Below are 22,557 nucleotides of genomic sequence, written 5' to 3'. Positions count from 1 at the left end.
ATTTTTTGGGGATTTTTTGGGATTTTTTGGGAATTTTTGGGGGTTTTTTTAGGGAATTTTGGGCATTTTTTGGGGATTTTTTGGGATTTATTTGGGATTTTTTAGGGAATTTTTGGGAATTTTTTGGGATTTTCTGGGATTTTTTAGGGATTTTCTGGGCATTTTCTGGGCATTTTGTGGGAATTTTTGGGGATTTTTTAGGGATTTTCTGGGCATTTTCTGGCCATTTTCTGGCCATTTTCTGGCCATTTTCTGGCCATTTTCTGGCCATTTCCTGGCCATTTTCTGGGCATTTTCGGGATATTCTGGGGCCGTTCCGGCGCTCCGGGCCAATGCCCGCCCCTTGGGCCGCTGGGCCGTTGTGGGGATCCCGGCGCGGGATCTGCTGGAATTCCTCCTGCCCGAGCTCAACCTGCACTGCCTGCGCCTGGCCCTGGCCTCGCCCAAGGTCCCCGAGCAGCTGCTGCAGCTGGACGAGCAGGGGTGTGAGCGCGCCGGCAACTTCCGGGCATTTCTTGGGGATTTTGGGAATTTTTGAGAATTTTTTGGGTTTTTTTGGTGATTTTTTGGGGATTTTTGGGCATTTTTGGGCATTTTTTTGGGGATTTTTTGGGATTTTTTGGGATTTTTTTTGGGGTTTGGGATGTGGTGGATTGCAAGGGTTAAAGATCCCGGGAGCTGGGGGCTCCCCAGGGGTGAAGGATTCCCGAGACTCGGGGATTTTTGGGGATTTTTGGGGATTTTTGGGCATTTTTGGGGGATTTTTGGGGATTTTTGGGGATTTTTGGGGATTTTTTGGGGATTTTTTGGGGATTTTTGGGGATTTTTTGGGGATTTTTGGGGATTTTTGGGGTTTTTTGGGGTTTTTTTGGGATTTTTTGGGGGTTTTTTGGGAATTTTTTGGATTTTTTGGGATTTTTTTGGGATTTCTGGGCATTTTCTGGGCATTTTGTGGGAATTTTTGGGGATTTTTTAGGGATTTTCTGGGCATTTTCTGGGAATTTTCGGGGATTTTTTAGGGATTTTCTGGGCATTTTCTGGGCATTTTCTGGGCATTTTTGGGGATTTTTTAGGGATTTTTTAGAGATTTTTTAGGGATTTTCTGGCCATTTTCTGGCCATTTTCTGGGCATTTTCTGGGAATTTTCTGGCCATTTTCTGGCCATTTCCTGGCCATTTTCTGGCCATTTTCTGGCCATTTTCTGGCCATTTTCGGGATATTCTGGGGCCGTTCCGGCGCTCCGGGCCAATGCCCGCCCCTTGGGCCGCTGGGCCGTTGTGGGGATCCCGGCGCGGGATCTGCTGGAATTCCTCCTGCCCGAGCTCAACCTGCACTGCCTGCGCCTGGCCCTGGCCTCGCCCAAGGTCCCCGAGCAGCTGCTGCAGCTGGACGAGCAGGGGGTGAGCGCGCCCGCAACTTCCGCGCATTTCTGGGGGATTTTTGGGAATTTTTGGGAGAATTTTGGGGATTTTTTGGGGATTTTTGGGGATTTTTGGGGATTTTTTGAGGATTTTTGGGGATTTCTTGGGGTTTTTTGGGTTTTTTTTGGGAATTTTTTGGGATCTTTTGGGAATTTTTTAGGAATTTTTTGGGGATTTTTTGGGGTTTTTTTGGGATTTTTTGGAATTTTTTGGGGTTTTTGGGGATTTTTTGGGGATTTTTTGGGTTTTTTTGGGGATTTTTAGGGAATTTTTGGGGTTTTTTGGGGATTTTTTGGGGGTTTTTTGGGAATTATTTGGGATTTTTTGGGAATTTTTTGGGAATTTGTTAGGGATTTGTTAGGGATTTTTTAGGCATTTTCTGGGCATTTTCTGGATTTTTTTGGTAATTTTCTGGAATTTTCTGGGAATTTTTGGGGATTTTCTGGGAATTTTGGGGATTTTCTGGGATTTTTTGGGGATTTTTTAGGGATTTTCTGGGAATTTTCTGGGCATTTTGTGGGAATTTTTGGGGATTTTTTCGGGATTTTCTGGGCATTTTCTGGGCATTTTCTGGGAATTTTTGGGGATTTTTTAGGGATTTTCTGGGCATTTTTGGGGATTTTTTAGGGATTTTTAGAGATTTTTTAGGGATTTTCTGGGCATTTTCTGGCCATTTTCTGGCCATTTTCTGGCCATTTCCTGGCCATTTTCTGGCCATTTTCGGGATATTCTGGGGCCGTTCCGGCGCTCCGGGCCAATGCCCGCCCCTTGGGCCGCTGGGCCGTTGTGGGGATCCCGGCGCGGGATCTGCTGGAATTCCTCCTGCCCGAGCTCAACCTGCACTGCCTGCGCCTGGCCCTGGCCTCGCCCAAGGTCCCCGAGCAGCTGCTGCAGCTGGACGAGCAGGGGGTGAGCGCGCCGGGAACTTCCGGGCATTTCTTGGGAATTTTGGGAATTTTTTGGGAATTTTTGGGGATTTTTTGGGGATTTTTTGGGATTTTTTGGGAATTTTTGGGTTTTTTTTAGGGAATTTTTGGGCATTTTTTGGGGATTTTTTGGGATTTATTTGGGATTTTTTAGGGAATTTTTGGGAATTTTTTGGGATTTTTTGGGATTTTTTTTGGGATTTTCTGGGCATTTTCTGGGCATTTTCTGGGAATTTTTGGGGATTTTTTAGGGATTTTCTGGGCATTTTTGGGGATTTTTTAGGGATTTTTTAGAGATTTTTTCGGCATTTTCTGGCCATTTTCTGGCCATTTTCTGGCCATTTTCTGGCCATTTCCTGGCCATTTTCTGGCCATTTTCGGGATATTCTGGGGCCGTTCCGGCGCTCCGGGCCAATGCCCGCCCCTTGGGCCGCTGGGCCGTTGTGGGGATCCCGGCGCGGGATCTGCTGGAATTCCTCCTGCCCGAGCTCAACCTGCACTGCCTGCGCCTGGCCCTGGCCTCGCCCAAGGTCCCCGAGCAGCTGCTGCAGCTGGACGAGCAGGGGGGTGAGCGCGCCCCGCAACTTCCGCGCATTTCTGGGGGATTTTGGGAATTTTTGGGGATTTTTGGGGAATTTTTGGGAATTTTTGGGCATTTTTTTGGGAATTTTGGGGATTTTTTTGTGGATTTTTGGGGATTTTTTGGGAATTTTAGGGATTTTTGGGGATTTTTCGGGATTTTTTGGGATTTTCTGGGCATTTTTAGGGAAATTTTTGGGAATTTTTTTGGGGATTTTTGGGGATTTTTTCGGGATTTTTTTGGAATTTTCTGGGCATTTTTTGGGATTTTTTCAGAATTTTCTGTGCATTTTCTGGGCATTTTGTGGGCATTTTCTGGGAATTTTTGGGGATTTTTTAGGGAATTTCTGGGCATTTTCTGGCCATTTCCTGGGCATTTTCTGGGCATTTTCTGGGCATTTTTTGTGGATTTTCTGGGCATTTTCTGGGAATTTTTTTGGCATTTTCTGGATTTTTTGGGAATTTTCTGGAATTTTCTGGGATTTTTTAGGGATTTTCTGGGCATTTTCTGGGAATTTTCTGGGAATTTTCTGGGCATTTTCTGGGAATTTTTGGGGATTTTTTGGGGATTTTTTGGGAATTTTTTGGGATTTTTTAGGGAATTTTTGGAATTTTTTGGGATTTTTTAGGGATTTTCTGGGCATTTTCTGGGAATTTTTGGTGATTTTTTAGGGATTTTCTGGCCATTTTCTGGGCATTTTCTGGGAATTTTCTGGGAATTTTTGGGATTTTTTGGGGATTTTTTGGGGATTTTTTGGATTTTTTAGGGATTTTTAGGGGTTTTTGGGGATTTTTTGGGGAATTTTGGGGGAATTTTTTAGGGAATTTTTGGGAATTTTTGGGGATTTTTGGTGATTTTTGGGGTTTTTTTTGGGATTTTTTGGGGATTTCTTGGGGTTTTTTGGGGTTTTTTTGGGATTTTTTGGGATTTCTTGGGGTTTTTTGGGGTTTTTTTTGGGATTTTTTTGGCGATTTTTTGGGATTTTTTTGGGGATTTTTTGGGGTTTTTTTGGGATTTTTTGGGAATTTTTTGGGGTTTTTGGGGATTTTTGGGGAATTTTTTGGGGTTTTTTTAGGGAATTTTTGGGCATTTTTTGGGGATTTTTTGGGATTTATTTGGGATTTTTTAGGGAATTTTTGGGAATTTTTTGGATTTTTTGGGATTTTTTTGGGATTTTCTGGGCATTTTCTGGGCATTTTGTGGGAATTTTCGGGGATTTTTTAGGGATTTTCTGGGCATTTTCTGGCCATTTTTTGGGCATTTTTTGGGGATTTTTTAGGGATTTTTTAGAGATTTTTTAGGGATTTTCTGGCCATTTTCTGGCCATTTTCTGGGCATTTTCTGGCATTTTCTGGCCATTTTCTGGGCAGTTTCTGGCCATTTTCTGGCCATTTTCTGACCATTTTCTGGCCATTTTCTGGCCATTTTCGGGATATTCTGGGGCCGTTCCGGCGCTCCGGGCCAATGCCCGCCCCTTGGGCCGCTGGGCCGTTGTGGGGATCCCGGCGCGGGATCTGCTGGAATTCCTCCTGCCCGAGCTCAACCTGCACTGCCTGCGCCTGGCCCTGGCCTCGCCCAAGGTCCCCGAGCAGCTGCTGCAGCTGGACGAGCAGGGGGTGAGCGCGCCCGCAACTTCCGCGCATTTCTTGGCGATTTTGGGAATTTTTGGGGGAATTTTTGGGATTTTTGGGGATTTTTGGGGATTTTTGGGGAATTTTTTGGGGTTTTTGGGGATTTTTCGGGGATTTTCTGGGCATTTTTAGGGAAATTTTTGGGAATTTTTTGGGTTTTTTTTAGGGAATTTTTGGGCATTTTTTGGGGATTTTTTGGGATTTATTTGGGATTTTTTAGGGAATTTTTGGGAATTTTTTGGGATTTTTTAGGGATTTTCTGGGCATTTTCTGGGCATTTTCTGGGAATTTTCGGGGATTTTTTAGGGATTTTCTGGGCATTTTCTGGGCATTTTTGGGGATTTTTTAGGGATTTTTTAGAGATTTTTTAGGGATTTTCTGGCCATTTTCTGGCCATTTTCTGGCCATTTTCTGGGCATTTTCTGGCCATTTTCTGGCCATTTTCTGGCCATTTTCTGGCCATTTTCTGGGCAGTTTCTGGCCATTTTCTGGCCATTTTCTGGGCAGTTTCTGGCCATTTTCTGGCCATTTTCTGGCCATTTTCTGGCCATTTTCTGGCCATTTTCGGGATATTCTGGGGCCGTTCCGGCGCTCCGGGCCAATGCCCGCCCCTTGGGCCGCTGGGCCGTTGTGGGGATCCCGGCGCGGGATCTGCTGGAATTCCTCCTGCCCGAGCTCAACCTGCACTGCCTGCGCCTGGCCCTGGCCTCGCCCAAGGGTCCCCGAGCAGCTGCTGCAGCTGGACGAGCAGGGGGTGAGCGCGCCCGCAACTTCCGCGCATTTCTTGGGAATTTTGGGAATTTTTGGGAATTTTTGGGATTTTTGGGGATTTTTGGGGATTTTTTTGGGATTTTTGGGGATTTTTTGGGGTTTTTTTTGGGATTTTTTGGGAATTTTTGGGTTTTTTGGGCATTTTTTGGGAATTTTTTGGGTTTTTTTGGTGATTTTTGGGGATTTTTTAGGGTTTGGGATGTGGTGGATTGCAAGGGTTAAAAGATCCCGGGAGCTGGGGGCTCCCCAGGGGTGAAGGATTCCTGAGACTCGGGGATTTTTGGGGATTTTTGGGGATTTTTTAGGGATTTTTGGGGTTTTGGGATGTGGTGGATTGCAAGGGTTAAAAGATCCCGGGAGTTGGGGGCTCCCCAGGGGTGAAGGATTCCTGAGACTCGGGGATTTTTGGGGATTCATTCCTCCTTCCCAAAACTGCTCCAACCACCCCAAATCCCCAAATCCCCCAAATCCGAAATCCCCGACTCCCAAATCCCCGATCCCAAATCTTCAAATCCCAAATCCCCAAATCCCTTAACTCCCCAAATCCCCAAATCCCATAAATCCCCAAGCCCCAAATCCCCAAATCCCAAAGATCCCAAATCCCCAAATCCCATCAATCCCCAAACCCCAAACCCCATCAATCCCCAAATCCCCAAATCCCCAAACCCCGAAGATCCCAAACCCCCAATCCCCAAACCCCAAATCCCAAAGATCCCAAATCCCGAAATCCCATAAATCTCCAAACTCCAAATCCCCAAATCCTATAAATCCCCAAATCCCATCAACCCCTGACTCCCCAAACCCCAAATCCCATCAATCCCATCAATCCCCAAACCCCAAATCCCCAAACCCCAAATCTCATCAATCCCATCAATCCCATCAATCTCATCAATCCCATCAATCCCATCAATCCCCAAATCCCATCAATCCCCAAATCCCATCAATCCCATGAATCCCATAAATCCCATCAATCCCATCAATCCCCAAATCCCATAAATCCCCAAATCCCATCAATCCCATAAATCCCCAACTCCCCAAACCCCAAATCCCATGAATCCCATCAATCCCATAAATCCCCAATCCCCAAATCCCATCAATCCCCAAATCCACAAATCCCATCAATCCCATCAATCCCCAAACCCCAAACCCCAAATCCCATCAATCCCCAAATCCCATCAATCCCATCAATCCCTTCAATCCCATCAATCCCCAAACCCCAAATCCCACAAATCCATAAATCCCCCGACTCCCCAAATCCCATCAATCCCCAAACCCCAAATCCCATCAATCCCATCAATCCCCAAACCACAAATCCCATGAATCCCATAAATCCCATAAATCCCATCAATCCCCAAATCCCATCAATCCCATCAATCCCCAACCCCAAACCCCAAATCCCATGAATCCCATGAATCCCATGAATCCCATGAATCCCATCAATCCCTAAATCCCATCAATCCCCAAACCCCAAATCCCATAAATCCCCAAATCCCATCGATCCCATCAATCCCATCAATCCCATCAATCCCCAAATCCCATCAATCCCCAAACCCCAAATCCCATAAATCCCCAAATCCCATCGATCCCATCAATCCCCAAATCCCATCAATCCCATCAATCCCCAAACCCCAAATCCCCAAATCCCATCAATCCCGTCAATCCCATCAATCCCATCAATCCCCAAATCCCATCAATCCCCGACTCCGCAAACCCCAAATCCCATCAATCCCATCAATCCCATCAATCCCCAAATCCCAAATCCCATAAATCCCATCAATCCCCCGAATCCCCAAATCCCATCAATCCCCAACTCCGCAAACCCCAAATCCCATCAATCCCATCAATCCCCAAACCCCAAATCCCATAAATCCCATCCATCCCATCAATCCCATCAATCCCCAAATCCCATCAATCCCCAAATCCCATCAATCCCATCAATCCCCAAATCCCATCAATCCCATCAATCCCATCAATCCCCAAACCCCAAATCCCATCAATCCCATCAATCCCATCAATCCCCAAACCCCAAATCCCATAAATCCCCAAATCCCATCAATCCCCGACTCCCCAAACCCTAAATCCCATGAATCCCATGAATCCCATCAATCCCATCAATCCCCAAACCCCAAACCCCAAACCCCATCAATCCCCAAATCCCCAAATCCCAAAGATCCCAAATCCCCAAATCCCATAAATCTCCAAACCCCAAATCCCCAAATCCCATAAATCCCCAAATCCCATCAACCCCTGACTCCCCAATCCCCAAATCCCATCAATCCCATCAATCCCCCGAATCCCCAAATCCCATCAATCCCCAAACCCCAAATCCCATCAATCCCCAAACCCCAAATCCCATCAATCCCCAAACCCCAAATCCCATCAATCCCATAAATCCCATCAATCCCCAAACCCCAAATCCCATCAATCCCCAAACCCCAAATCCCATAAATCCCATCAATCCCCAAACCCCAAATCCCATCAATCCCATCAATCCCATCAATCCCCAAACCCCAAATCCCATAAATCCCATAAATCCCCGAATCCCCAAATTCCATCAATCCCCAAACCCCAAATGCCATCAATCCCATCAATCCCATCAATCCCATCAATCCCATCAATCCCATCAATCCCATCAATCCCATCAATCCCCAAATCCCATCAATCCCATCAATCCCCCGAATCCCCAAATCCCCAAACCCCAAATCCCGGCGTCCCTGCGGCAGCTGTGCCGGCGGCGCAAGGTGGGGATCCTGTACTGCAAGGCGGGGCAGAGCTCGGAGGAGGAGATGTACAACAACGAGGCCGCCGGGCCCGCGCTCGACGAGTTCCTCGCGCTCCTGGGCGAGAAGGTGACCCTCAAATCCTTCACCAAGTACGCCGCGCAGCTGGACACCAAGAGTGAGTCTGGGGATCGTCCCGGGATCTTCTCGGCGTCGGGGATTTCACCGGGAGATCCCGAGGGTTGAGGGATCCAAGGGTTGGAGGATCCCAAGGGTTGAAGGACTCCAAAAGTTGGGAAATCCCAAAAGTTGAAGGATCTCAAGGGTTGAAGGATCTCAAGAGCTGGGAGATCCCAAAAGTTGAAGGTTTCCAAGAGTTGGGAGATCCCAGAAGTTGAAGCATTCCAAGAGTTGGGAGATCCCAAAAGTTGAGGGATTCCAAGGGTTGAAGGATTCCCAGAGTTGAAGGATCTCAAGGGTTGGGAGATCCCAAGAGTTGAAGGATCTCAAAAGTTGGGAGATCCCAAGAGTTGAAGGATCTCAAGGTTGAAGGATCTCAAGAGCTGGGAGATCCCAAAAGTTGAAGGTTTCCAGGAGTTGGGAGATCCCAGAAGCTGCGTGATCCCAAAGGTTGGTTGAAGGATTCCAAAGGTTGAAGGATCCCGAGGGTTGAAGGAATTCATGAGTTGGGAGATCCCAAAAGTTGAAGGATCCCAAGAGTTTGGGAGATCCCAGAATTTGGGTGAGGGATTCCAAGGGTTGGGAGATCCCAAAAGTTGAAGGATCTCAAGAGCTGGGAGATGCCAAAGTTTGAAGGATCCCAAGAGTTGGGAGATCCCAGATTTGACGGATTCCAAGGGTTGAAGGATCCCAAGTGTTGGGAGATCCCAAAAGTTGAAGGAATCCAAGATTTGAAGGATCCCAAGGGTTGAAGGAACTCATGAGCTGGGAGATCCCAAAAGTTGAGGGATTCCAAGGGTTGAAGGATCCCAAAAGTTGGGAGATCCCAAAAGTTGAAGGATCCCAAGGGTTGAAGGATTCCAAGAGTTGGGGGACCCCAAAGTTCGAAGGATTCCAAGTGCTGGGAAATCCCAAGTGCCGAAGTCTCCCAAAGATTGGTTGGAAGATCCCGGTGGTTGTGGATTCCCAAGGGTTGGGAGATCCCAAGGGTTGGATGATCCCAAGGGTTGAAGGATCCCAAGGGTTGAAGAATCCCAAGGGTTGGGAGATCCCAAGGGTTGAAGGATCCCAAGGGTTGGATGATCCCAAGGGTTGAAGGATCCCAAGGGTTGAAGAATCCCAAGGGTTGGATGATCCCAAGGGTTGAAGGATCCCAAGGGTTGAAGAATCCCAAGGGTTGGATGATCCCAAGGGTTGAAGGATCCCAAGGGTTGGATGATCCCAAGGGTTGAAGGATCCCAAGGGTTGGATGATCCCAAGGGTTGAAGGATCCCAAGGGTTGGATGATCCCAAGGGTTGAAGAATCCCAAGGGTTGGATGATCCCAAGGGTTGAAGGATCCCAAGGGTTGGAGGATCTCAAGGGTTGAAGGATCTCAAGAGTTGGGAGATCCCAAAAGTTGAAGGATCTCAAGGGTTGAAGGATCTCAAGAGCTGGGAGATCCCAAAAGTTGAAGGTTTCCAAGAGTTGGGAGATCCCAGAAGTTGAAGCATTCCAAGAGTTGGGAGATCCCAAAAGTTGAGGGATTCCAAGGGTTGAAGGATTCCCAGAGTTGAAGGATCCCAAAAGTTGGGAAATCCCAAAAGTTGAAGGATCTCAAGAGTTGGGAGATCCCAAAAGTTGAAGGATCTCAAGGTTGAAGGATCTCAAGAGCTGGGAGATCCCAAAAGTTGAAGGTTTCCAGGAGTTGGGAGATCCCAGAAGCTGGGTGATCCCAAAGGTTGGTTGAGGGATTCCAAAGGTTGGAAGATCCCAAAGTTTGAAGGATTCCAAAGGTTGAAGGATCCCAAAAGTTGGGAGATCCCAAAAGTTGAAGGATCTCAAGAGCTGGGAGATCCCAAAAGTTGAAGGTTTCCAGGAGTTGGGAGATCCCAGAAGCTGGGTGATCCCAAAGGTTGGTTGAGGGATTCCAAAGGTTGGAAGATCCCAAAGTTTGAAGGATTCCAAAGGTTGAAGGATCCCAAAAGTTGGGAGATCCCAAAAGTTGAAGGATCTCAAGAGCTGGGAGATCCCAAAAGTTGAAGGTTTCCAAGAGTTGGGAGATCCCAGAAGCTGGGTGATCCCAAAGGTTGGTTGAGAGATTCCAAAGGTTGGGAGATCCCAAAAGTTGAAGGGTTCCAAGGGTTGAAGGATCCCAAAAGTTAAAGGATTCCAAGGGTTGAAGGATTCCAAGGGTTGAAGGATCCCAAGGGTTGAGGGATTCCAAGAGTTGGGGAATCTCAAAGATTGAAGGATCCCAAGAGTTGGAACCTCCTGGGCGAGAAGGTGACCCTCAAATCCTTCACCAAGTACGCCGCGCAGCTGGACACCAAGAGTGAGTCTGGGGATCGTCCCGGGATCTTCTCGGCGTCGGGGATTTCACCGGGAGATCCCGAGGGTTGAGGGATCCCAAGGGTTGGAGGATCCCAAGGGTTGAAGGACTCCAAAAGTTGGGAGATCCCAAAAGTTGAAGGATCTCAAGGGTTGAAGGATCTCAAGAGCTGGGAGATCCCAAAAGTTGAAGGTTTCCAAGAGTTGGGAGATCGCAGAAGTTGAAGCATTCCAAGAGTTGGGAGATCCCAAAAGTTGAAGGTTTCCAAGAGTTGGGAGATCGCAGAAGTTGAAGCATTCCAAGAGCTGGGAGATCCCAAAAGTTGAGGGATTCCAAGGGTTGAAGGATTCCCAGAGTTGAAGGATCTCAAGGGTTGGGAGATCCCAATTTTTGAAGGATCCCAAGGGTTGAAGGATCTCAAAAGTTGGGAGATCCCAAGAGTTGAAGGATCTCAAGAGTTGGGAGATCCCAAAAGTTGAAGGATTCCAGGAGTTGGGAGATCCCAAAAGTTGAAGGATCCCAAGAGTTTGGGAGATCCCAGAATTTGGGTGAGGGATTCCAAGGGTTGGGAGATCCCAAAAGTTGAAGGATCTCAAGAGCTGGGAGATGCCAAAGTTTGAAGGATCCCAAGAGTTGGGAGATCCCAAAGGTTGAAGGAATCCAAGAGTTGGGGGACTCCAAAGTTCGAAGGATTCCAAGAGCTGGGAAATCCCAAGTGCCGAAGTCTCCCAAAGATTGGTTGGAAGATCCCGGTGGTTGTGGATTCCCAAGGGTTGGGAGATCCCAAGGGTTGAAGGATCCCAAAGGTTGAAGAATCCCAAGGGTTGGGAGATCCCAAGGGTTGAAGGATCCCAAGGGTTGGGAGATCCCAAGGGTTGGGAGATCCCAAGGGTTGGTTGATCCCAAGGTTGAAGGATCCCAAGGGTTGGGAGATCCCAAGGGTTGAAGGATCCCAAAGGTTGGATGATCCCAAGGGTTGGTTGATCCCAAGGTTGAAGGACGATCCCAGGTGATCCCAGCTGGACACCAAGAGGGAGTTTTGGGATGCGTTCCGGTAGCCGGGATTTCACCGGCTCCGATTCTCGGGATTTCACCGGCTGATTCTCAGGATTTCACCGGCTCCGATTTTTGGGATTTCACCGGTTGATTCTCGGGATTTCACCGGCTGATTCTCGGGATTTCACCGGCTCCGATTTTTGGGATTTCACCAGCTGATTTTCGGGATTTCACCGGCTGATTCTCGGGATTTCACCGGCTCCGATTTTTGGGATTTCACCGGCTGATTCTCGGGATTTCACCGGCTGATTCTCGGGATTTCACCGGTTGATTCTCGGGATTTCACCGGCTCCGATTCTCGGGATTTCACCGGCTGATTCTCGGGATTTCACCGGCTGATTCTCGGGATTTCACCGGCTGATTCTCGGGATTTCACCGGCTGATTCTCGGGATTTCACCGGCTGATTCTCGGGATTTCACCGGCTGATTCTCGGGATTTCACCGGCTCCGATTCTCGGGATTTCACCATCTCCGCTTTTCCGTTTTTCCGTAGCCGATTCCACGGGCACGCACTCGCTCTACACCACGTACCAGGACTACGAGATCATGTTCCACGTGTCCACCATGCTGCCCTACACGCCCAACAACCGCCAGCAGGTACCGCCGGAGCAGGCGGGGATCTCCATGGCTTCTGCCCATGGAGACTGGGAGATGCCAAGGGTTGGGGCGGTCCCAGAAGTTGGAGGATCCCAAGGGTTGGATGGAGATCCAAGAGATGGAGGATCCCAAGGGTTGGATGGAGATCCAAGAGATGGAGGATCCCAAGGGTTGGATGGAGATCCAAGGGTTGGAGGATCTCAAGGGTTGGATGGAGATCCAAGGGTTGGAGGATCCCAAGGGTTGGATGGAGATCCAAGGGTTGGGGCGGTCCCAGAAGTTGGAGGAGCCCAAGGGTTGAAGGATTCCAAGAGTTGGTTGGAGGATCCCAAGGGTTGAGTGGTCCCAGAAGTTGGAGGATCCCAAGGGTTGGATGGGAGATCCAAGAGTTGGAGGATCCCAAGGGTTGGATGGGAGATCCAAGAGTTGGAGGATCCCAAGGGTTGGATGGAGATCCAAGGGTTGGAGGATCCCAAGGTTTGGGTGGAGATCCAAGAGATGGAGGATCTCAAAGGTTGGATGGTCCCAAAGGTTGGAGGATCCCAAGGATTGGATGGAGATCCAAGAGTTGGAGGATCCCAAGGGTTGGATGGAGATCCAAGAGTTGGTGGATCCCAAGGGTTGGATGGAGATCCAAGAGTTGGAGGATCCCAAGGGTTGGTTGGGAGATCCAAGAGTTGGAGGATCCCAAGGGTTGGGTGGAGATCCAAGAGATGGAGGATCCCAAGGTTTGGGTGGAGATCCAAGAGATGGAGGATCCCAAGGGTTGGATGGAGATCCAAGAGATGGAGGATCTCAAAGGTTGGATGGTCCCAAGGGTTGGAGGATCCCAAGGATTGGATGGAGATCCAAGAGTTGGAGGATCCCAAGGGTTGGATGGAGATCCAAGGGTTGGAGGATCCCAAGGGTTGGATGGAGATCCAAGGGTTGGAGGATCCCAAGGGTTGGATGGAGATCCAAGAGTTGGAGGATCCCAAGGGTTGGATGGAGATCCAAGGGTTGGAGGATCCCAAGGGTTGGATGGAGATCCAAGGGTTGGTGCGGTCCCAGAAGTTGGAGGATCCCAAGGGTTGAAGGATTCCAAGAGTTGGTTGGAGGATCCCAAGGGTTGAGTGGTCCCAGAAGTTGGAGGATCTCAAGGGTTGGCTAGGAGATCCAAGAGTTGGAGGATCCCAAGGGTTGGATGGGAGATCCAAGGGTTGGAGGATCCCAAGGGTTGGGTGGTCCCAAGGGTTGGAGGATCCCAAAGGTTGGATGGAGATCCAAGGGTTGGAAGATCCCAAGGGTTGGGTGGAGATCCAAGGGTTGGAGGATCCCAAGGGTTGGATGGAGATCCAAGGGTTGGAGGATCCCAAGGGTTGGGTGGTCCCAAGGGTTGGAGGATCCCAAAGGTTGGATGGAGATCCAAGGGTTGGAAGATCCCAAGGGTTGGATGGAGATCCAAGAGTCGGAGGATCCCAAGGGTTGGATGGAGATCCAAGAGTTGGAGGATCCCAAGGGTTGGATGGAGATCCAAGTGATGGAGGATCTCAAAGGTTGGATGGTCCCAAAGGTTGGAGGATCCCAAGGATTGGATGGGAGATCCAAGGGTTGGAGGATCCCAAGGGTTGGTTGGGAGATCCAAGAGTTGGAGGATCCCAAGGGTTGGAGGATTCCAAGGGTTGGATGGAGATCCAAGAGTTGGAGGATCCCAACGTTTGGATGGTCCCATAAGTTGGAGGATCCCAAGGGTTGGTTGGGAGATCCAATAGTTGGCTTGGAGATCCAAGGATTGGATGGAGATCCAAGAGTTGGAGGATCCCAAGGGTTGGATGGAGATCCAAGAAATGGAGGATCTCAACGGTTGGATGGTCCCATAAGTTGGAGGATCTCAAGGGTTGGTTGGGAGATCCAAGGGTTGAAGGATCCCTAGGTTTGGGTGGAGATCCAAGAGTTGGAGGATCCCAAAAGTTGGGTGGAGATCCAAGAGTCGGAGGATCCCAAGGGCTGGGTGGTCCCAAGGGTTGGGTGTTCCCAAGAGTTGGAGGATCCCAAAGCTTGGATGATCTCCAAAGTCGCTTGGGTCCTCCCAAGGCTTGACGCCTCCCGTGACCCGAACAATCCCAAAACCTCCTTGGACCATCCCAAATCCGCGTCCCACCCATTCCCGCTGGGTTTTCTTTTTTTTTCCCGAAAAAAACCCCGTTTCCAGCTTCTCCGGAAGCGCCACATCGGCAACGACATCGTCACCATCATCTTCCAAGAGCCCGGCGCGTTGCCCTTCACGCCCCAGAACGTCCGCTCCCACTTCCAGCACGTCTTCATCATCGTCCGCGCCCACCAGCCCTGCTCCGACAACGTCTGCTACAGGTGGATCCCCGATCCCGTCGGATCCGCCGGCCTCGGCAATCCCCAAAATTTGAGAAAGAGTCCCCGAAAATACCAAGAATCGGTTAAAAATTAGCGGAATTACCCAAAAAAACAGCAAAAAAATCCGAAAAATACCAAAAATTGGTAAAAAATTAGCAGAAATACCCAAAAATGGGCAAAAAAATCCAAAAAATACCAAAAATTAGTAAAAAATTTGAAGAAATACCCCAAAATTGGCAAAAAATTCCAAGAAAATACCAAAAATTTGTAAAAAATTGGCAGAATTACCCAAAAATGGGCAAAAAAATTCCCAGAAAATATTAAAAATTGGTAAAAAATTAGCAGAAAGAGTTGAGGGATCCCAGAGATTGGTTGGAGGATCTCAACATTTGGTGGATCCCAGAGATTGGTTGGATCATCCCAAGAGCTGAGGGATCCCAAAAATTTGTGGGATGATCCCAAGAGTTGAGGGATCCCAAAAATTGGTTGGAGGATCTCAACATTTGGTGGATCCCAAAGATTGGTTGGATGATTCCACGAGCTGAGGGATCCCAAAAATTTGTTGGAGGATCCCTGAAACTGGGGGATCCCAAAGATTGCTTGGATGATCCCAAGACTTGAAGGACCCCAAAGATTGCTTGGATGATCCCAAGAGTTGAGGGATCCCAAAGATTGGTTGGAGGATCTCAACATTTGATGGATCCCAAAGATTGGTTGGATGATCCCAAGAGTTGGAGGATCCCAAAAATTTGTGGGATGATCCCAAGAGTTGAAGGACCCCAAAGATTGGTTGGAGGATCTCAACATTTGGTGGATCCCAAAAATTGCTTGGATGATCCCAAGAGCTGAGGGATCCCAAAAATTGGTTGGAGGATCCCAAGAGTTGAGGGCTCCCAGAGAGTGGTTGGATGATCCCAAGATTAGGAAGATCCCAAAGATTGCTTGGATGATCCCAAGAGTTGAGGGATCCCAAAGATTGGTTGGAGGATCTCAACATTTGGTGGATCCCAAAGATTGGTTGGATGATCCCAAGAGTTGAGGGATCCCAAAAATTTGTGGGATGATCCCAAGACTTGAAGGATCCCAAAGATTGCTTGGATGATCCCAAGAGTTGGAGGATCCAAAAAATTTGTGGGATGATCCCAAGATCTGAGGGATCCCAAAAATTTATGGGACGATCCCAAGAGCTGAGGGATCCCAGAGATTGGTTGGAGGATCCCTGAAATTGGGGGATCCCAACGATTGCTTGGATGATCCCAAAGATTGCTTGGATGATCCCAAGACTTGAAGGATCCCAAAGATTGTTTGGAGGATCTCAACATTCTGTGGATCCCAAAGATTGGTTGGATGATCCCAAGAGTTGAGGGATCCCAAAAATTTGTGGAATGATCCCAAGAGTTGAGGGATCCCAAAAATTGGTTGGAGGATCTCAACATTTGGTGGATCCCAAAAATTGCTTGGATGATCCCAAGAGCAGGATGATCCCAAAGATTGGTTGGAGGATCCCTGAAATTGGGGGAATCCCAAAGATTGGTTGGATGATCCCAAGAGTTGAAGGATCCCAAAGATTGGTTGGAGGATCTCAACATTTGGTGGATCCCAAAGATTGGTTGGATAATCCCAAGAGTTGAGGGCTCCCAGAGATTGGTTGGATGATCCCAAGATTAGGAAGATCCCAAAGATTGCTCGGAGGATCCCAAGAGTTGAAGGATCCCAAAGATTGGTTGGAGGATCTCAACATTTGGTGGATCCCAAAAATTGCTTGGATGATCCCAAGAGCAGGATGATCCCAAAGATTGGTTGGATGATCCCAAAGATTGGTTGGAGGATCCCAAGAGCTGAGGGATCCCAGAAATTTGTGGGATGATCCCAAGAGTTGAGGGATCCCAGAGATTGCTTGGAGGATCCCTGAAATTGGGGGATCCCAAAGATTGCATGGATGGTCCCAAAGATTGCTTGGAGGATCCCAAGAGTTGAAGGATCCCAAAGATTGCTTGGAGGATCTCAGCATTTGGTGGATCCCAAAAATTGCTTGGATGATCCCAAGAGCAGGATGATCCCAAAGATTGGTTGGATGATCCCAAAGATTGGTTGGAGGATCCCAAGAGTTGAGGGATCCCAGAGATTGCTTGGATGATCCCAAGAGTTGAAGGATCTCAAAGATTAGTTGGAGGATCCCTGAAATTGGGGGATCCCAAAAATTTCTTGGATGATCCCAAGAGTTGAGGGATCCCAAAGATTGGTTGGAGGATCTCAACATTTGGTGGATCCCAAAGATTGGTTGGATGATCCCAAGAGCTGAGGGATCCCAAAAATTTGTGGGATGATCCCAAGAGTTGAGGCATCCCTGAAATTGGTTGGAGGATCTCGACATTTGGTGGATCCCAAAGATTGGTTGGATGATTCCACGAGCTGAGGGATCCCAAAAATTTGTTGGAGGATCCCTGAAACTGGGGGATCCCAAAGATTGCTTGGATGATCCCAAGACTTGAAGGATCCCAAAGATTGCTTGGATGATCCCAAGAGTTGAGGGATCCCAAAGATTGGTTGGAGGATCCCAAAGATTGGTTGGAGGATCTCAACATTTGGTGGATCCCAAAGATTGGTTGGATGATCCCAGGAGTTGGAGGATCCCAAAAATTTGTGGGATGATCCCAAGAGTTGAGGGCTCCCAAAGATTGCTTGGAGGATCCCAAGAGTAGGAAGATCCCAAAGATTGTTTGGAGGATCCCAAGAGTTGAGGGATCCCAAAGATTGGTTGGAGGATCTCAACATTTGGTGGATCCCAAAGATTGGTTGGATGATCCCCAAGAGTTGAAGGATCCCAAAGATTGGTTGGAGGATCCCAACATTTGGTGGATCCCAAAAATTGCTTGGATGATCCCAAGAGCAGGATGATCCCAAAGATTGGTTGGATGATCCCAAAGATTGGTTGGAGGATCCCAAGAGCTGAGGGATCCCAGAAATTTGTGGGATGATCCCAAGAGTTGAGGGATCCCAAAGATTGCTTGGAGGATCCCTGAAATTGGGGGATCCCAAAAATTTCTTGGATGATCCCAAAGATTGCTTGGATGATCCCAAGAGTTGAAGGATCCCAAAGATTGGTTGGAGGATCTCAACATTTGGTGGATCCCAAAAATTGCTTGGATGATCCCAAGAGCTGAGGGATCCCAGAAATTTGTGGGATGATCCCAAGAGTTGAAGGATCCCAAAGATTGCTTGGAGGATCTCAACATTTGGTGGATCCCAAAGATTGGTTGGAGGATCCCAAGAGTTGAGGGATCCCAAAGATTGGTTGGAGGATCCCTGAAATTGGGGGATCCCAAAGATTGCTTGGATGATCCCAAAGATTGCTTGGAGGATCCCAAGACTTGAAGGATCCCAAAGATTGGTTGGAGGATCTCAACATTTGGTGGATCCCAAAGATTGGTTGGATGATCCCAAGAGTTGAGGGATCCCAAAAAGTTGTTGGATGATCCCAAGAGTTGAGGGATCCCAAAAAGTTGTTGGATGATCCCAAGAGTTGAGGGATCCCAAAAATTGGTGGGCTGATCCCAGGAGTCCCAAGATCCCAAAGATTGGTTGGAGGATCTCAACATTTGGTGGATCCCAAAGATTGGTGGGATGATCCCAGGAGTCCCAAGATCCCAAAGATTGCTTGGAGGATCCCAAAAATCGGCCAGTCCCAGGAAGCGCCCGATCCCAGATCTCCAGGAACCCCCAAGCTGACCAACCCCAAAGAGTTCCCCATCCTCCGCCTCCCCTAAACCCCAAAATTCCCTCTTCTCCCCCCAAAAAGCGTCGCCGTCACCCGCTCCAAGGACGTCCCACCCTTCGGCCCCCCGGGTGCCGCCGTCCGGCGTCACCTTCCGCCGCTCCGACCTCTTCCGCGCCTTCCTCTTGGCCAAAGCCGTCAACGCCGAGAACGCCGCCCACAAATCCCACAAATTCCGCACCATGGCCACCCGGACTCGCCAGGAATACCTCCGGGATTTGGCGGAAAATTACGTCACCAACACGCCCTTGGACGCCGTCGGGAAGTTCAACCTCATCTCCTTGGCGTCCAAAAAGAAGGAGAAATCCAAAGCGCGGCCGTTGGCGGAGTTGGAGAGCGCCGGCGCCGTTTCGTGGCGCGTTTCCGCCTTGGATTTCGGCCGGGGCGGGGCGGAGATTCCGTGCGTTTTGGGCATTTCCAAGGAGTTTGTGTTTTGGTGGATCTGGGAGCCAAGGAAGTGGTTTTTAATTGTTTCACCGGGGACGTGATCGGGTGGAGCGCCGAGGGAGCGGCGCTGCGGATCTACCACGGCCGCGGGGATCTGGTGAGCGTGAGGGCGGCGGCATCGGGATCGGGATCGGGAGCGGAGGGATCGGGAGCGGACGGAGCGGAGGGAGCGGCCGAGGAGGTGAAGGAAATCGTGCAGAGGCTCAAGGTGAGGGGGGAAATTTGGGGGGAATTGGGGGGAAACTGAGGAAATCTGGGGGGGGGGGAAACGGGGAAAATTGGGAAAAAATGGGGGGAAATTGTAAAAAATTGGAGGGAAATTGGGGGAAAATGGAAAAATGGGGGGAAATTGGGGAAAAATTGGGGGGAAATTGGGGGGAAATTGAGGAAATTTGGGGGGGAAATTGGGAAAATTGGGAAAAAATGGGGGGAAACTGAGGAAATTTTGGGGGGGAAATGGGAAATAATGGGGGGAAAATGGGAAAATGGGGGGAAATTGGGGAAAAATTGGGGGAAACTGAGGAAATCTGGGGGGGAAATGGGGAAAATTGGGAAAAAATGGGGGGAAACTGAGGAAATTTGGGAGGGGAATGGGGAAAATTGGGAAAAAATGGGGGAAACTGAGGAAATTTGGGGGGGAAATGGGAAAAAATGGGGGGAAAATGGAAAAATGGGGGGAAATTGGGGAAAAATTGGGGGGAAATTGAGGAAATTTGGGGGGGGGAAATGGGGAAAATTGGGAAAAAATGGGAAACTGAGGAAATTTGGGGGGGGGAATGGGGAAAATTGGGAAAAAAATGGGGGGAATTGGGGAAAAAATTGGGGGAAATTGAGGAAATTTGGGGGGGAATGGGGAAAATTGGGAAAAAATGGGGGGAAACTGAGGAAATTTGGGGGGGGAAATGGGAAAAAAATGGGGGAAATGTCGGGGGAAATGGGGGGAAATTGTAAAAAATTGGGGGGAAATTGGGGAAAATTGGGGAAAAATGGGGGGACTTGGGGAAAATTTGGGGAAAGAATTGGGGGAAACTGAGGAAATTTGGGGGGTAATGGGGAAAATTGGGAAAAAATTGGGGGGAAATTGAGGAAATTTGGGGGGGAAATGGGGAAAATTGGGAAAAAATGGGGGGAAACTGAGGAAATTTGGGGGGGAAATGGAAAAATGGGGGGAAATGTCGGGGGAAATGGGGGGAAATTGTAAAAAATTGGGGGGAAATGGAGGGAAATTGGGAAAATGGGGGGACTTGGGGAAAAATTGGGGGAAATTGGGGGAAATTGAGAAATTTGGGGGGGGGAAATGGGGAAAATTGGGAAAAAATTGGAGGGAAATTGAGGAAATTTTGGGGGGGAAATGGGGAAAAATTGGGAAAAAAAATGGGGGAAACTGAGGAAATTTGGGGGGGAAATGGGGAAAATTGGGAAAAAATGGGGGAAATGTTGGGAAAATGGGGGGGAAAATTGTAAATAATTGGGGGGGAAATGGGAAAATGGGGGGAAATTGGGGAAAAAATTGGGGGAAATTGAGGAATTTGGGGGGGGAATGGGGGAAAATTGGGAAAAAATGGGGGAAATGTTGGGGAAAATGGGGGGGAAATTGGGGAAAATGGAAAAATGGGGGGAAATTGGGGAAAATGGGGGAAATTGAGGAAATTTGGGGGGGGAAATGGAAAAATGGGGGAAATGTCTAAGTAAAAGGGGGGAAATTGTAAAAATGGGGGGAAATGGAGGGAAATTGGGGAAAATGGAAAAATGGGGGGAAGTTGGGGAAAAATTGGGGGAAATTGGGGGAAATTGAGGAAATTTTGGGGGGAAATGGGGAAAATTGGGAAAAAATGGGGAAATTGAGTAATTTGGGGGGGAAATGGGAAAATTGGGAAACATTTGGGGGGGAAATGGGGAAAATTGGGGAAAAATTGGGGAAATCTTGGGGAAAATGGGGGGAAATTGGGGAAAAATTGGGGGAAATTGGGGGGAAATTGAGGAAATTTGGGGGGAAATGGGGAAAATTGGGAAAAAATGGGGGAAATGTTGGGAAAAATGGGGGGAAAATTGTAAATAATTGGGGGGAAATGGGAAAATGGGGGGAAATTGGGGAAAAATTGGGGGAAATTGAGGAAATTTGGGGGGAAATGGGGAAAATTGGGAAATGGGAGAAATTGTAAAAAATTGGGGGGAAATGGAGAGAAATTGGGGAAAATTGGGAAAATGGGGGGAATTGGAAATAGTGGGGAAATTGGGGGGAATTGAGGAAATATGGGGAGAATGGGGAAATTGGGGAAATTGGGGGGAAATTGTAAAAATTGTGGGAAATGGAATATGGGGGGAATTGGGGAAATTAGGGAAAATTGGGAAATGGAAAATGGGGATTTGGAAAATGGAGGAAATTGGGGTGAAAATGATAGAAATTTGGGTTTAAATGGAGGAAATTGGGGTAAAATGGAATAAAATGGAGGAAATTGGGTAAAGGTGGAATTTGGGTTAAATGGAGGAAATTGGGGTAAAACGGATTAAATGGAGGAAATTGGGGGTAAAATGGTGGAAATTTGGGTTTAAAATGGAGGAAATTGGGGTAAAAATGGAATAAAATGGAGGAAATTGGGGTCAAATGGTGGAAATTTGGGTTAAAATGGAGGAAATTGGGGTAAAAATGGAGTAAAATGGAGGAAATTGGGGTCAGATGGTGGAAATTTGGGTTAAAATGGCCAAAATTGGGGTAAAAACAGAGTAAAAGGGAGGAAATTGGGGTAAAAACAGAGGAAATTGGGGTAAAAAGGTGGAAATTGTGGTTAAAATTGAGGAAATTGGGGTAAAAATTGAGTAAATGGAGGGAATTGGGGTAAAAATGGTGGAAATTTGGGTTAAAATGGAGGAAATTGAGGAAAAAATGGGATAAAATGGAGGAAATTGGGGTAAAAATGGTGGAAATTTGGGTTAACATGGAGGAAATTGGCATAAAATGGAGGAACTTGGGGTAAAAATGTAGTAAAACGGAGGAAATTGGGGTAAAATGGTGGAAATTGGGGTAAAATGGAGGAAATTTGGGTAAAAATGGAGGAAATTGGGGTAAAAATGGAGTAAAATGGAGGAAATTGGGGTAAAAACAGAGGAAATTGGGGTAAAATGGAGGAAATTGGGGTAAAAACAGAGGAAATTGGGGTAAAAAGGTGGAAATTTGGGTTAAAACAGAGGAAATTGGGGTAAAATTGAATAAAATGGAGGAAATTGGGGTCAAATGGTGGAAATTGGGGTAAAAATGGAGTAAAATGGGGGAAATTGGGGTAAAATGGTGGAAATTTGGGTTAAAATGGAGGAAATTGGGGTAAAATTGATAAAATGAGGAAATTGGGGTCAAATGGTGGAAATTTGGGTTAAAATGGAGAAATTGAGGAAAAAATGGTGAATTGAAGAAGTAGCAGAAAAGGGAAATTGGGCGAATACGAGAGCGCGCCAAACCGGCGGAAGCCCCAAAACGTCGCCAACGCAACCCCTCCGAGCCACCCCAAAGAAACCTCAATTTTGGCCCAAAACCTTAATTTCGGCTTTTCCCCCTCGTTCCCCCGCCCAACCCTCGGCCACGGTTCGGTGCGCGGCAGGCGACCACGCCGGGCTGCGCCACGGTGGACATGACGCTGCGACGCAACGGGTTGGGCCAACTGGGCTTCCACGTCCACCCCGACGGCAGCGTGGCGGAGGTGGAGGAGTACGGCTTCGCCTGGCAAGCCGGGCTGCGGCGCGGTAGCCGCCTGCTGGAGGTGTGCAAGGTGGCCGCGGTGGCCCTGAGCCACGAGCAGATG

The 22,557-nt window shown here is 48.1% G+C and overlaps 1 protein-coding gene across 1 annotated transcript in view; it reads left to right on the top strand.

The window, feature by feature from the left end:
* The window catches only part of LOC137466507 (signal-induced proliferation-associated 1-like protein 3), a gene marked incomplete at its 3' end in the record, with an annotated part of 28,031 nt that extends 5,477 nt beyond the window's left edge, over positions 1-22,554 (top strand). Inside the window, 8 exon segments of the mRNA XM_068178234.1 lie at positions 1,074-1,400; positions 8,053-8,227; positions 12,089-12,192; positions 14,384-14,541; positions 18,341-18,380; positions 18,382-18,706; positions 18,709-18,971; positions 22,357-22,554. Of these exon segments, the coding sequence (XP_068034335.1) occupies positions 1,074-1,400; positions 8,053-8,227; positions 12,089-12,192; positions 14,384-14,541; positions 18,341-18,380; positions 18,382-18,706; positions 18,709-18,971; positions 22,357-22,554 (1,590 nt within the window).
* Positions 22,555-22,557: the final 3 nt, after the last annotated feature.

The sequence above is a fragment of the Anomalospiza imberbis genome, unplaced genomic scaffold (assembly GCF_031753505.1).
Source record: "Anomalospiza imberbis isolate Cuckoo-Finch-1a 21T00152 unplaced genomic scaffold, ASM3175350v1 scaffold_244, whole genome shotgun sequence".
Taxonomy (NCBI): domain Eukaryota; kingdom Metazoa; phylum Chordata; class Aves; order Passeriformes; family Viduidae; genus Anomalospiza; species Anomalospiza imberbis.
The sequence above is the reverse complement of the archived record's forward strand: the minus strand, read 5'-3'. Positions and strand labels throughout refer to the sequence as shown.